The sequence below is a fragment of the Anomalospiza imberbis genome, chromosome 6 (assembly GCF_031753505.1).
Source record: "Anomalospiza imberbis isolate Cuckoo-Finch-1a 21T00152 chromosome 6, ASM3175350v1, whole genome shotgun sequence".
In the NCBI taxonomy this organism is placed as follows: Eukaryota; Metazoa; Chordata; class Aves; order Passeriformes; family Viduidae; genus Anomalospiza; species Anomalospiza imberbis.
This window is the reverse complement of record NC_089686.1, coordinates 49,999,802-50,015,186: the sequence shown is the minus strand read 5'-3', so window position 1 is coordinate 50,015,186 and position 15,385 is coordinate 49,999,802. Positions and strand designations below refer to the sequence as shown.

Sequence of the window (15,385 nt, the reverse complement as noted above, 5' to 3'; positions counted from 1 at the left end):
CATGCATCTAAAGTGTGAGGTAACTTATTTATAAAACTAAAGCTGAAAGTTGTGGAAGTAATGCAGGAGTTGGGGTTTTACACTTAATGTTTGCAAGTTTTGAGCTCACATCCTATTTTGAAGCTTAAATTAAAATGCTGGCCTGGTTTCTTCACACATCTTGATAGTCCAGAAGAGTGGGGGAAAAAAGACCCAAATAATCAATATGCTTTTATTTTATAATTTGATTATTTGAGGAGCATTTTATAAAGCTCTAATAATAACCTTTTTCTTATCCAGTGATCCTTTGCTGATGAAATACAAAAGCAAATAGTCCAAGACGTTTAAATATAAGTAGAGAAGCTTTTAAACTTTGTGGTGTCAAAGTAAATTAAATTGTCCCTAAGTAGTTCTTAATACAACTGACCACAGTGATTTCTACAGGGCAATTATGGCTTAACTCTGTCAGTCATCCAGCCGGCATTAATACAAAGCAGAACAGCTTTGAGGAAGTTTGGTATGGACTGTCACGTGAAGGAGCCCAATGCTAACCTGCAACGGCCTTGATATTATTAGAACTTACTGAGGGTCAGATTCCAATTAATCCACAGATTTAACAGTCCTCTGCTGCAGTGGGTCTTGATACAATTAAGGAATAACAGATGACAGGAAGGATACCTCCTGGCAGCCAACGACCGATGGCAGTATTTGAAGGCCCTTAACCCAGCTGGTCATTTACTGCTCAGAGACACAACCTGGAGCTCATATTTTCTATTATAAACCGTATATTAAAGATATAAATCAACTACTGCTTTTTCCTCCTCCTTCCAATCTGTATGAGCTGCTGCTGTTGGGCTACCATGCTAGCAGTTAATCAGCATTGGAAAATCTCAGCAGGGAGACAGACTCATGTCTTACCTTGGAATCTTGAAAACCTCAAACTGCAGCCATCCTGAGGGCTCCCATGGAACCTGTGGCTGGTGAGCAGAGTTTGTGCTCAGCCAGAGGGAGAAACATCTGAGAGCAGGAGAAAGGACCAGAGCGGCAGGGGCCCCTCAGTTCTAGTATTTGTTGTGCTCTGTCACTTGTTTGGTGCTTCCAGTGCAGTAGGGCCCTCCTGTGATGATTGGAATAACCATGGTAACTTAGGAGCTTATTTCTTATATTTATTGCAGCAAGTTGGTCAGAGGTGCTGCTCTCACTAGCACCAGGAAAAAGCAATGCGTTGCACTTGCTATATGGGTTAGCCCCCAACACACAGCCTTGTCCAGAAGACTGCTGTACATGTGGAGACAGCCCCCTGTCCTGCATGGCAATTAGTGCATTTTTTTTTTGATTGACACCTAGAGCTGTCACATGAACAGTTTGTGCCTTACTGCTGCAGGAAGTAGGGACCTTTTGTTGCCATTGCTCGGTTTGCTTTTCATGGTACTTGTGTAACAACCCAGCTCTGTTCCAGATTACTGATCAGTTCTCACAGCTGCAGGTTCTGGTAAGAAAAAGGAGAAAAATCACATGGCAACAGGTGTGTGTGGGGAACAGAGGAAATAAATTGGATTAAATTGCACAAGTCAATATTTGTGTATTTATCCATTATAACATGTTGGTCAGGCTCCTCATTACCATCCACTGTTGACTTTGCAGTATTCCACCACACAGATTCATAGTGCAGAATGTCATTTTTTGGAAGTCCATTTATGATGCTCTTTCCAAGAAAGAAAGTATTCTGTCCCAATTGGATGTTTCAGGGTGGTTTGTGCACCAGCTGAAACTTGACTAGAATCTGATGTAATGTACAACCAAAAGGCTCTGTTACATTTCTGCTTCAGTACAGTACACTTCAGTGTAATTTATTATTTTCCTATGAGAACCATGACTAATTGCTAAGTCAGAAACCAATCACAACACACCAATGGCAGCAATTTACAGACATGGCAATATGGCAACTATAGGTTTTTTGTTGTTTAACTTTGGTTAGTTTGTTAAAATTATATGCAGCGAAAAAGGGGGAGGCAAAGAAAGAAGAAACATGAGAACCGTTTTGTCTCATTTCTACTCACTAAAAATCTTTCTGAGATTATATTGCTACCAACAGCACTTCCTGCAGACAAAATTGACAGTATTCAGTGTGTATAGTCAAATTAGATTGGTTATCATGCATGTCTTTTACAGCATATGGTGTTAATGGATTTGAGAGGCTGAAAAATGCCTTCATAGACTAAAAGGGCATGGGCAAAACATAAGGCTGTAAAATTCAGTCACAAAATTTACAGGAGGCCAGCTGAACAGGCCTAGTTGCATTTTCCCATCAACTCATCATGGTCAGTCTTTAATACTAAATTCAAAGGAATAAGGGATGCATAGAGGAAATCACACACACATCTCATAAAACAAAATTTATCTTTAATTTGTAAGTGTCAACAGCAGTACAAAAGATGGAGTGATGGTGAATAGATTAAGGGTAGAGAGGACAGTCTTGAGGTAAATGAGCATAAATAGGCAGTCTTATAGACACTCCCCTGAGGGGTCTAAACCCCTATCATGGCATATACTGTATCACCCAAGGATGACATGTTTAACATATCAGGAAAGCACCTTGTGCAAAAAAAAAAAAAAAAAAAAAAAAAAAAAAAAAAAAAAAATTTAAAAATCCCTCCCACCCGAAACATGTAGGTAAGGTGCCAACATACACCAGAACATACTGTACATGGACAGTGTCTTTCAATTTTGTCTTTTCCATCAATAACTGAGGCAGAGGAGGAGAAGACTCTTAGAAGTTCCACTGAAAGATTATTTAATATTTAATTTACCTCACGTCAATACTGCACAACAAAATCCAAGAAGTCTGTTTATGCAATGAAGCAGAGCTAAGAATAACTATTCTCTTTTTTAATCTGAGAACAGATTTTTTTTCTTAAATCAATATCCTTAGCAAACTTTTTTCTTTCTTTTTTTTTTTCTTTTTACTGTATCAAGAGGAGAGTGTGAGATGTGATGGCAACCTTTAAGTTCATTTAAAAACTTTACACTGGACTGTACAAGATTTTTTTTTTTTTGATAAACTATTTACATTTTCAGACTTTAAAACATATTCAAAGCAGCAATAGACACTAGTTTTTCCTCTAAACGCCCAAATAATTACCGGCCATGGGCCCAGGTAGGTACCTGCACTGTATATAGAATTTCTACAAAGAAAACCTGCCCATTAAGTAGCCAGTGGCTGTTAAACAAGCAGCCCTCGCCAGTAAGAGCTGCACCCATGTTGTTGCTATAGGAATCCAAGCATAGTACCTTGACAAGAGAGTCTCAGTTGTCCCAACAGCTCTACACAAACTTTACAATTTGAAACAGCAGCTAGCATGTCAGTCCAGCATGTCAGTGAATTGTGCTGATTAAATTAACATAGAGTACAATCTCACAATATACATCACAAACAAATTACAATGTCAGGAAATAAGAGTTACAGTAAGATAAGTTATGTAGTAACAGCTTATAAGCTTGTCTTAATGTAATAAAAAAAATTTTTACATGGGAAATACAATAATGAATGAACATAAATGCTAAGCATTCTAGTTTGCTACAAGCTGAAGAAAGGTACAAGGAAAAAAAACAACATTGCTTTCTGGAAAGCAAAACACAAATGACAAAGGAAGACAAACGGAGAATGCACACTAGCAGGTCTGCAATGTGCAGCATACAAACAGTTAAATATTTGCACATTCCCCATACTCCAAGAGCACCAAGGACCTCACTTGTGGTTTTTAGAAAGCGGAAATTACAAAGCAAGCCATGTCACTAAGTTGCTTTATAGCTTTCATATTGCCATAAATACCAATTTGATAAGTTTTCCACCAGCCCAGTTCACCCCACCCTACCCCTTTTTACCCAGCGTGTGAAATCTCAGAATACCTCTTTGTCACCATTTCCAACAATTCTGGTAGTTAAGAAAGGGCATCGGATTAAAATGAAACGATTTTGCATATACATTGTTTTTCCCTCTGTAGCAGGGCATTGCTACTTATCAAAAATGTAGCTTGATCTGAGAGAAATCACAGATTTTAATGGGTTGTACCAAAAGAAAAAAAAAAGTAGAAAGTGTTTTGTAAATGATAAATGAGGTCAGATAGTATTGTTCTTTTAAAAGAACATGCTGAAGTGCCAACTTGAATCTTAAAAAAGCATGCAAAACACCAAGGGGTCCAAGACCATTCATTAACTTCTCATAAAAGCATGAAGAACTCTATCATACATCCTGCTGGCTGCACTTCCAGTGCAGTTGTTTTTACTGTGGCCCTGGCCCAGCAAAGCTCACCCCACTTAACACCAACACTGCACTGGTCCTTGTGACCACCGTGGAAGTACTAACATGCTTCATGTTAGGCAGGTAGGTAGGCGTTTTTCTGGGGGGCTATGGGGTCTAAATTCGTAGAATGTTTTGCTGGGAGATGATTTTGAAATGCCATGCTTTTGATGTGGCCGAAAAACAGAATGCAGAAAGCCAACCCAGAGATTAGATGGCACTGAGAGGTGGTTGTATTGTGTTTATCCAAAGCAGAGGCTGCCCACAGCTGGCTGCTGTGCACTTTGCCCAGGGTAGTGTATTTATTGGGACTAATGCTGCTGTTGGGTTTGCATTTCCATCCCAGAGCCATCCCTCTGTCTTTTCCCTCCCCCTGCCTCACACTACACCTGAGTACCCTGATTTAGGAGCACTGTGTTGGGATCCTGTGAATGCTCAGCAGGTGGTTTCACAAGCTAAATGCTGATGCCCAAACATACAGGCAGACCAGAATTTGACCAGCTCTCCAGACTTGTTTCTGCACATAAACCCTGGAAAGCAGTATGGTTTCCATTGGGACCTTTCTCTTCCATTTTATAAAATAAGAAGTGAACTATTCTGGCTGGTACCAGACTGTTTGGGGAGTCTCCTTCTCTTGAATATAAGTATTTAATAATTTTCCAAAAGAAAATATATTGTATCTGTTAATTAAATAAAATGTTCGCAGAGAAAATAGTATTACTATATTAGTGCTCCTGAAAGGAGTTATTTTTCCAGTTAGTTTCCGAGGGGCCTCAAACACAAAGCTTAAGAAGCAATTCCATGAATCCTCTTTGTGTATTGTGTGAACAAATTATCTGGTATTATAGCCTAATGTAACAGTAACATTAACAAATGGATGTACAACATAAAGGTTTGATATCACTGAGTCTTGCCTGCATTGCAAGGGCCATTTCAGTCATTTTAATCTTTCAGGGATATACTTTTGACTTCCAAATGCCATTCTTGGTAAGTAAAATATCTCATTGGTTTTACTTGGATTCAGAAGACTGTTTCCCATCAAATGTAGCCAAAATTTGGCATGTTTCATGTATCAACTTTCTAAAAAAGAAGAAAATATTTCCTGTTTGTGGAATATGCTATTAAAAATCAGAGAGAGCACAAGTGAGGCATCTTGCTGTCCCAGCTACAGGTCCACAATACTGCGCTCACACTGCGGGTGTAAATTCAGCATCTACATGAGGTACAGTGACTTGTCAGCATTTAATATGGACCAACATACACTGATATAGAACAAAAGTAAATACATAACTTATACTTCACTAAGTATCCATGAACAAAAAATAAAATTCTATTTCCTATGTTATATTTACACAATTTTAAAAAAATCTAAAATGAGATGGCAAATTCACCAAAATACTTTGTTTTGAGCTCCGATTAATAAAGTAAAAATGTTGGGTTTCATCCTTATGATTGTCCTTCCTTGATTTCTACTGACATTTTAGAGCCAATGTCGGCTAATAAATAGAATAACACGCTCATAGGCACAATTCAAATTCAAATATGTTCCTCCCACTTCCCCAGCCAGTAAATGCAGTTTTTACCAGCTGGTGATTCCTGAACAGCCAGTCATTTTCAAGAATGTGGCTTTAACATACAGAGCATCAGCATTGAGGCAGGGCTGGAGCTAAAACAAAGTGTTCATACATACATGTATTTTGCATAAATAAATGAAATAACAAGACATAAAAATGACTCAAATCCGGCAACTGTGAGGCAGGCCCACACGAGTCGAAACAGATGACTTTTGTTCATGTAGTTTTCGTACAACAGTTTCACATTAGTCAGAAGTGATAAAAAATACCATTTATATCCAGTGCTTATAACACTTACGAAACAACATCTGTGTGTGTTTTTTTTTGTACTACAAGCAAAATCAAGTTTCAGTCCTAAAGAACAGTCCTTTGTTCTCCACAAGCCTGCAGAATATTATTTTGGCATGGTCATAAAATTAAAAAAAAAAAAATTAACCAACTAATCTAAATGTTTGCCTTTGTGCAAAAAAATAATTACATAAAATACAATGTTAGCAATACAGCATTCTACCTATGCAACAAAACCAGGAGAAAAAAGAGAGCAAGAGAGAAAGAAAGTGATGTGGGGGGAGGGAGAGATACTTCTAACTGGAGAATTATGTAAGACATTAATAAATAGTCAAATTGTTGGGGTTTTTTTTGTTTTTTTTTTTTTTTTTTTAGGAAATAATGATGTCCTCCCCCCAATTTGAGCTGAATGTATTAAAACCAGTTCAAATTTCCAAGCTATTTTAAGAACAAAAAAACACTTTCTATCAGTACCTTAGCCAGCTTAAAGAGGACGCTCACCAGCTAATGACACAGCATATGCCTTTGAAGACTTGGCTAGACCAGTTTATTGCTCATTAGACATAGACTCAGAACACAGTTAAATAAATATTAAAAATATAGCTTTTTTTTGTTCCAAATTACAAAATGGTCAGAGAAATTTGACCATTGTGTTTCTATGCCATTATCTTTATAAATTATCCTGTAAATTGAACAGTCTTCTTTGTCTTGGGGACGTTCGTTCTCTCACACAGAAACGCAATTCCTACAGTGGCAAAAATGGCTGTCTCTGGCAGGACAGGGATCAGTGGGGCTGTCAGGAAGGCGACTGCTCCTCCACAGAGCATCCTGCCATTGCAGCTCACTGAAGTGTCTGCAGAGCAGGATGCACCAGGACAGCCAGACTAACACAGGCTCCTTTTGTTGTCCGAAGCAAAACCTGTGCAGCTCTGTGAGAAGATGCTCCCAGACTTCCAGAGGAGCTGCTCTAGGCCCCCTGGCACCTCTCAGCCCAAGCCTGAATTTATCATCAGTGTGCTGAGCACGGCCAATTTCAAATAAAAGCTGAGGGAGTTGAGGAGCTTCAGCACAGTTAGTCATCAGGCCTATTGGAACTGTATTTATGTACAGTGATCTATTTGTGAACAGGATGGGAGTATGAGGGGAAAAAATAAAGGCAGTTTCTCCTCCGTCTTTGAAATCTAACAGATTCACAAATCTTTGAATTGAATCTTGCATATTTCCCAGAATTTTCTCCAGTAATTGCATTGCTTCTAGAAGTAATACAAACAGAAATTTTAATTTCTATAGCACCTTACGTCCAAAGATCCCAAAGCGCTTGACAAGTCACATTCCCACATGACTAATATACAATAAATATTTTTGATGACCCATTTTCCCACCTTTGCAATTAGATATTTTAGTGTCCCTCCCTCCCCCACTTGGAGTCTCACAAATAAATCACTGTATAAATACTTAAGGTAGCACAGTTCCTTCAGGTGGCAATGGGAACATGATGTACAGAGCCATGATTTGACACAGGTTCCTCAGGCCCTAAAAGTTCAGTATGGTGGACTGTAAATGCAGTTTGGATTTTACATCTGCCCTTGCTAAGTGTAGAGGTTTATAACTATAAACACATTTTAGGGGTATTTGTACTCTATGTACATATAAAAGTACTCACTTTATTTTGCAATACATATAGCAGAGTGTTTCCAAGTGCTCCTTGAACATAGAGTGTTAGAGGAACAAGTGAATTTCTCTTTCATAAAGGTCATGTTCATTTTAGTAGCAGGTGCACTTTTATTTTCATATACCTGTGTGATTTAGGGAAGGGGAAAGAAGAGACTCTTTAAAATATCAATAAGGAATTGTAAGTGTAATGCCACCAACTGTACTTTTAAAAATAAATATTAAGTATTTGGACCCTTGACATTCTGGAATGAATAAATTATTTAAGAGAAAATGTGTTAAGACTGAATGCAAGGGTTAAAAGCAAAGGGGTAGAGAATGTAGTCAGAGGTGGCCTCACACTGCTAAGACAGGCCTGTCCATAGCTGGTGATCACTCTTTTGTGCTTACTTAAAATTTCACACTAGTGGCACATCAACAGGCAAAAGCAATTGGGCACATGCACTATGGCAACCATGTTCACTAATTAAGAATATCCTGTCTCCAGATTCCTGAGTACTTTACTATATTCTGGAAAAAAATTAGGTTTTATATATAATTTTTTTTTAAGATGCCAAAGGATTGTCTAAGACTTTACAGTGTCTCCTTTAAGACTTTTTGTTTAAATGTTAAGATTCAAAAGTTATGAAAAGTTTGGCACATCAGAAGTTCAGCTATACATATGGAAAAAAAAATGGATTTCAGAGACTATTTTTTATAGACAAGCTATGATGCACAGGTGTGCACACTTGCGGACTTGTTCTGTTTCACAATATGAAATCTGCAGTTTTTGTTTTCTAAAATAATCCAGAATAAAAACACATTCACAACCTGTAGGCTGGCACAGCATACCTGAGTGAGAATGTATAACCCCCATCTAAAACAGTAACTTAAACCTTTATCAGCATCCAAACGGAAAAAGACAAAAGGTAAGACTTGTAAGACAGCTATTGATTCATATAAGTTCTCAAGTCCTGATGTCTGATATTTATGTCTTCATCTAAATTAAAAAAAAAAACAAAACAAAACAAAAACAAAAAACCCAAGTTTATGAAAAATTAGGGAAACAATCTGTCTCACACAATAAGAAACATTTAAGACCATTCTGCTGATGTAACTGTAGGAGCCACACATGCATGCAGGCTCTTTAAGAACTTTTGTTCAAAAAAACCCCAAAAAACCCAAGTGAGTCTGAGTACTTTAATTCTGTGAACACTCCTCAGTTGGCACTGACTGCCTCGTGGGCTTCATTTTCACTACTATAGTCTGATTTTGGATCATCCTCATAGTCCTCGTACATTTCTATTTCATCCTCTCCGTTTATCATTTCATTTCCAGGAAGGCTTCCGCTGTCCGTCTTCATACCATAAGTGCTCTGGATGACAGGGATGCTGGGCTCAGGGCTGGCAGAGGTGCTGGAGCAATCTGATGTCATCTGAGGGGATGGCGTGGTGGTCGCCATGGTAATAGCACCAGGGTAGACAACTCCTGTTCCCGTGGTGATTGGAATCTGAGGCTGTTGTCTGGAAGGAAAAACAAGAGGGAAGTGTTATTGCCTTTGCATAGAGGAGGGAAGACCTTCTGCAAGTCCAAAGGAAAGAAAAGCAAAGAGGCTTAGAGTCCTCTATGGTATTGGTTCATTATCTCCCCCAAAGGACCACTGGGAACTGAAGTGTTTGCAGTCACATCCTTTCATGTACTGTGTATGTTTATATTCAAACAATAATACAAACTAGCACTTGGACATAGACCACCAAAAGGCTTCAGGCACCGTGTGATGCCTGCCTGCTACCCTAGACACCATGTATCCAAAACCTAAACCCTCTAAACTCATGGCAAGAGCTTCTGTTAATGAGAGGACCTCAAGATTACCTAAAACAGCAGAGAGAAACTGAAGTATCTAATTTACTATGTGCCAGGTAGACTCCTACGGCACTTGGACATTCTTTTGACATTTGATTGCTGGCCTTTGATTTTTATTTGGATCCATCATCAGAATGCCATTTGCTTCTCAGGATTTTATGTTTAAGATGGGGGTTTTGAAGCAAAGGACTTGATAAAAAAACCCAACAAATCTGCCCTGGAAGATGCTGATTTTGTATTGACTAATTATTGAACATACATGCCTATTTTCATAATCTATTTAAAGAATGATATATTTCAATGTATTTCCAACCTTTTTTAGAGCAATATTGACTCAGTAACAGTGAACTGTTATAGATTTTAGCAGGAGAACAGTGTCAGGTATGTTTGAATAGTCTAAGGAATCTGCAACTTGACCACTATGCCATTCTATGCTAAATTGAAAAGGATGTTTTATAAACCAGTCTCACCAATTCCTAATCATTGGCTAAATCAATACAGAAAATAATGTTAAGCTTATTTTAAAAACTCTAAATTTTGAGTCTTTATTGTTCATTGATCAAACCCTAATTTTGATAAATATCACACTAGAGAGTTACAGGGAAGGTGCAGCCCTTTGGGCTTGGGTAGTGATACATTGAAATCATGAACATCTTGTGTAACATACCACTGAAATAGTTTGCAGTCCTGCCACGGCTGGTACTGCTAACCTGACTCTTACAGGCTCTGCACAGCTTGAGAAATTCAAACATCTGTTGTGTAAGTCTCGTACACCTGGCTAGCAGCGAGTAAAAATGCAGTAATTCATTTGACACAGTCATTATACTTCTGTTTGCAAATGATGATTTACAGATGATTTACAAACAGCTTGGGATTTTTCACTAAATTTTCACTTTTTAAATGGTCTGATAAATGTTCTGTGAAAACAATTTTCAGCCAATGTATTTGCTTGCAAGTGATTTTCTGCAAACATCTTTCAATACTTTATCCATAAAACTGAACACCTTCCTCACATGGGAACATTCCTGGTTTAGGATTGCATGTTTTCAGGAGTATAAACTATTACTGCTAGAAACCCACACGTAATTCCTCCACAATTTTTAGACACAGAAAATGTTCACATTAATGAATGTTTCCACAAAGCATAGGAAAAAGAAACCCACACATGGTCAAAAGAAAAAGTCTATGTAGCTGTCACCAGGCCATACACACTTAAATTTTTCTAATCTGCCCATCTAATAGTCTTTCACTGGTATTTCTTAGAATAAATAAATTCACAAAACAAAACATCACCAGTTGTTCATCAAAGAACACCATCATATCAATGCCAAATGATGCTTTGAGAAAAGTTTTCACAACTCCTCTAACAGAAGTTGTAGAACTGACTCAAAAGAATGATTGAGCTGGAGCTGCTGCTGTGTTACAGATGACATTAAGTATCAGAACACTAATACCCACCTCTATACCTCCCCTCCCCAAAAAGTTTGTATTTTTTCAGAAGCAAATTGCCTTTTTACAGGCAGCAAGAAGTATTTTAAAAGTCTGCTTAAGACAATGCTGTGAGATACATTGATGAAGTGATGGTTATCAGTGTTAAGGCCTAAAGGACAGAGAAATCCTAGTATTCTTTCAAACAGTCAGCAGAACTCTTCTGCACATCCACATTTCTGTGGGACTGCATACACTTGTCCAAGTACTACCCATTTCAAAGTATAAATGGAGAAGGTCATCTGAGCATAAAGAAGCCAAATTCACCGAGGTACTTTTTACTTGGGAGCACACCAGACAAATGCATGGCAAGCTACTGAATGAATCTAATTGTCAAAGAACTTGATTGCTATAACAGAAAAGTTAAGGGCTTACTGAATTTGTCATCCATAAATGCAGTCCTTTTTTACATGTTAAACAAAAATCAGACATGCTGTGCATGCCTGCTGCTGGCTGGGTAATAACTTTAAATTACCTATATCTCACTGTGGAACTGTAAACATGTGGTAACTGTACCACCTAATTGGAAAGGGTCTCAAATTGCTACCCATTTGCTAGCAAAAAATTTGCTAGCACTTAAACATGGGCACCTACACTACCCCAGTAACTGGACACCTACCTCTGATTTAATACCTGTTATTATTTAGAGCTGATCAGGTTGTCACTGTAAATTCTTCTCTAGTTACTACATCCCAGAAAGTCTTATTTTAAAATATCACAAACTATGTGGATGGCATCTGTTACTAGAGATGAGTATTATCATTTCCTAAGTAATTAAGCTCTTGTGGGGAGGAAAACACAGCATTTGTTTAAATTCCCACTACTTTCCCTTAAAGGAAGAGTTGAAGTTTCTAACCTACAATTCTGGCCATTATGTTTTCTTATATTTGTCGATCATAAAGGCATTCATGTTAATGGAGTCTTTTATTACATTAAATTCCACACATTTAATCGTTGCCTCTAGCTAAAGTTTTACCAATCATAGAACCTTGGAGGGGGGACATAAAAACATACTTTACCTGCAACCTGCAACAGGTTACAATTCAGCTCAGTTGCACATAGAAGTTTTCTGCCTGTTAAGATTTCCAGAAAGCAAGATTAATCTTCTGGTCTCTTCAGATCCATGAGGAATGGTGGCACATCTCTATGTGCCCTGGCTTCAGACCACTCCTGTCCCCACCATCTCCTCTTTGACAAAGAAATCCTCATGTGGACAATTACTAGGGGTCACTCTCCTCTGCTCTGCTAGCACTGAGAACTTCTCTGTCCACTCTGGGGCTTAAGATTTGGCCCAAAATATTTAAGTAAATATAAAAATGGAAGTAACATGAAAATTCTTAGCCAAACTGACCTGCTCACAAATTTGTGGCATTAATATTCTTAGTATTGTTCTGGAGAATATTCCTCTTTTGACTTTTGCCAAATCAGCCAAGCATTTAAATTGGCAAATGACCATTGTTTTCTGATCCCTTCCCAACCATTTTCTGACAGCTATTTATATGTCTGAAGCAAAAATTGATTGCATCAAGCAAAACGCTCATATGTCACACACCCCTGAAACTTACATTCCCATAAGGAATGAAATAACAGCAAATCTCACAAAAGCACCCATTGTGTACTTGCTTTAAGTTCAAGCTACAGGAGTATAATATTACAGACTTATTCAAAACCATAGCCTAGCAACATTCAGACTATGTATGTACAGTAGTTATAAACAGTATAAAGGCTTTATTCTAAACATCTTATGCTGGTAAAGCACAGAAAAAAGTTTCTGCTTACACCATTTTGCAGAGAAATGTATATAACATATACTTCTATTTAGAGTGTATTAGACTGTAAAAATGAGCAATGAATTATCTTTATAAGACAAGGGAACAAAAGACAGACTCAAAATATCTGAATTTATGGTTTATATATGATCCATTTTTTAGCTCACATTTATTTATGCATTACAGAAAACTACTATTGAGGATAAATTGTAAATCACTTGAAGTCTGTTCGGGATTTACTTATGCTGAAGGTATCATTCACAAGTTCCATTAATAATTTTACTATTAAAAAATAACTCAATTATTTTAAAGACATAGCTGGCTTTAGATTCCGCTTCCCCTGGATTGAAAGCAGCAATTTTTTAACATACTCTGTATTAAACATGAATTATTTCTGTATATTATCTGCCTTATTTGGAACAAAATTCATTCATGTGGATGCAATAGAAGGCCTATGCACACTTTAAGTTCCACTGTGTTCTTTAAAATACCTGGCAGTTCCCAGATTTTGTTCTATTAGACATACAACAATTATCTGTAAACAATAATTTCCAGGCTAATTTATTCCAAGAAATCTTCACTCTCATTCAATTCTTTAGAGGTTTTTCTTCAAAAATCAGAACAGAACCTGGCCACTCATTAGCTTATTTCTCTATTTTATTTTAGATCATGGCTAGTTTGTATATTGAAATTCTTTAAACTCCCTTTGTGCATCTCACCAAAGTTTGTCAAAGACTGTGATTCAGTGAAATGAGCAGCGTGAGCCGTTTGCAAGAAAAAAGTTTGAGCCATGGAGAACTCCATGTTTGTGGTGGGGGGTTGTACCCAGAGCAGAATTATCCTATTTTAGCCAGTGGCTCACCTAAGGGAATCTGGCAGGAACTAGCCTTTACTGGATTGCCTAAAACATAAATGTACATTTGGTATAAGAAAAATGCAAACAGAATTATGAAAACAATTAATTTTTCTCTTGCTTTTTACTATTTCCTTTAGTCACCTGCTTTGAATGTGTACCTGACTCTTCACACATCTCCCACTATCTTTTTATTCTGTGATGATATTTTGTTACCATTTTGGTACGCCTATTCCCAACTTAATTGGTTTGCTCTTTAAAAAAAAAAAAAACCAACAAAAAAAAAAAAAAAAAAAAAAAAAAAAAAAAAAAAAAACAGCAGTACAAAGCACTTGGCACATTTCATTGGAGTCTATTTTGTACTTTTGTTCTCTATCTTCCACTGAAATATTTACTGTAAACACAGAGCATATTCAATCCGAAAAACCACATTTGTCTCTTATTTCACTCTGAAAAGGAAACAGCATCTCAGCTCATCTCTCAAGTCTACAGTTCTGAAGGACAATTTATGTTGTTCCATCAAAACAGTGGAAAAATAATGGGGGTGTGAGGTCAGTTAGGAAAACTGTTCCAGCTGATGCTTTATGTGATATTTATGTTAAACACAGACAAGAGTAAGTTTAAGAAGCTGATGGGCTCAGTTACTGTGTTTCACTTAGTTATAATCTGATTTGGAAGAAATGTTGCTTTTCATTACTTAGTAAACTATTCTGCTGAGACAAATGATTCCATGTTTTATGTTTCAGTCCAAAAAAGATGTTCTAGTCTGGGTTTTTCACTCATTTTACTTGGTGTCTTCCAGTAAGTTTGTTTTAAATTATTCTTGAGGGGAAAATGGGAATTTGGGACAACAGAGGGAAGTCACAGGGAAGTATGAAATAATTTTTTTAAGTTCCAGCCTGGGATTCCTCAGGACTGTAATCTATGTTCACACTGAGCAGCAACATGGCTCTCATTTAATCTTTATTGAGTGCATCCATTAGACTTCATACTCCCTTTTCCATCACTTGCACAACTAAAAGTCATTGGTTTTGGTAAAGTCCAATGCACCATCATATAACTACACAGAGGTAGTTTACTTTAAACTTCTTCAACATGAATAGAACATGATGAATTGGACTTAGCATCAATAGAAATTGGAAATGATCCTTTCAAAAAATGGTGACGTTCTCATGGTCTTCATGCTCACACTGTTGGATATATGAGAAAGATTAGGTTGCACCAGTGTAGTTCAGAATAGCTTTCAGTGTATATATATTTTAATAGAAATATCACCCTTTAGGTAGGCACTTTAAGAAGTTTCTTAAATCCATCCTCCTTATTCACTCCCATTTAGCCATCACATTTAATGTGTAAAATGCTACTGCTTAATGCTGTTTTGAATTAGCAAACAATTCTCAAATTGTTCAGACTGCTGTTTGGGCATTTCTTTTGCATTTCTTGTCTAGATGTGATTTGGTCTGTCAATCTGCTTTGGAAGACGTAAGCTAGAATTTCATTCCCTCAATCTGAGTATAATTTGTGATATGCAGTATAAATTCAGATGTCTATTTAGAGTCCTATGTGCAATTTTGATGGAAGACTATTAGTAAACAATTTCCCTTAGTCTGAAGAATAAAAA

General features: G+C 37.2%; 1 protein-coding gene across 19 annotated transcripts in view; it reads right to left on the bottom strand.

The window, feature by feature from the left end:
• Positions 1–2,365: 2,365 nt before the first annotated feature.
• The window catches only part of SOX6 (SRY-box transcription factor 6), a 370,313-nt gene continuing 357,293 nt past the window's right edge, over positions 2,366–15,385 (bottom strand). For 18 of the 19 annotated variants that reach the window (XM_068194094.1, XM_068194092.1, XM_068194095.1 and 15 more), the window contains one exon: positions 2,366–9,314. In XM_068194094.1, coding sequence (XP_068050195.1) covers positions 9,011–9,314 — 304 coding nt within the window. In that variant the 3' untranslated portion in view covers positions 2,366–9,010. Of the gene's footprint in view, positions 9,315–12,161; positions 12,216–15,385 lie in introns of all 19 variants that reach the window. The other variant, XM_068194105.1, reaches the window with a different exon arrangement.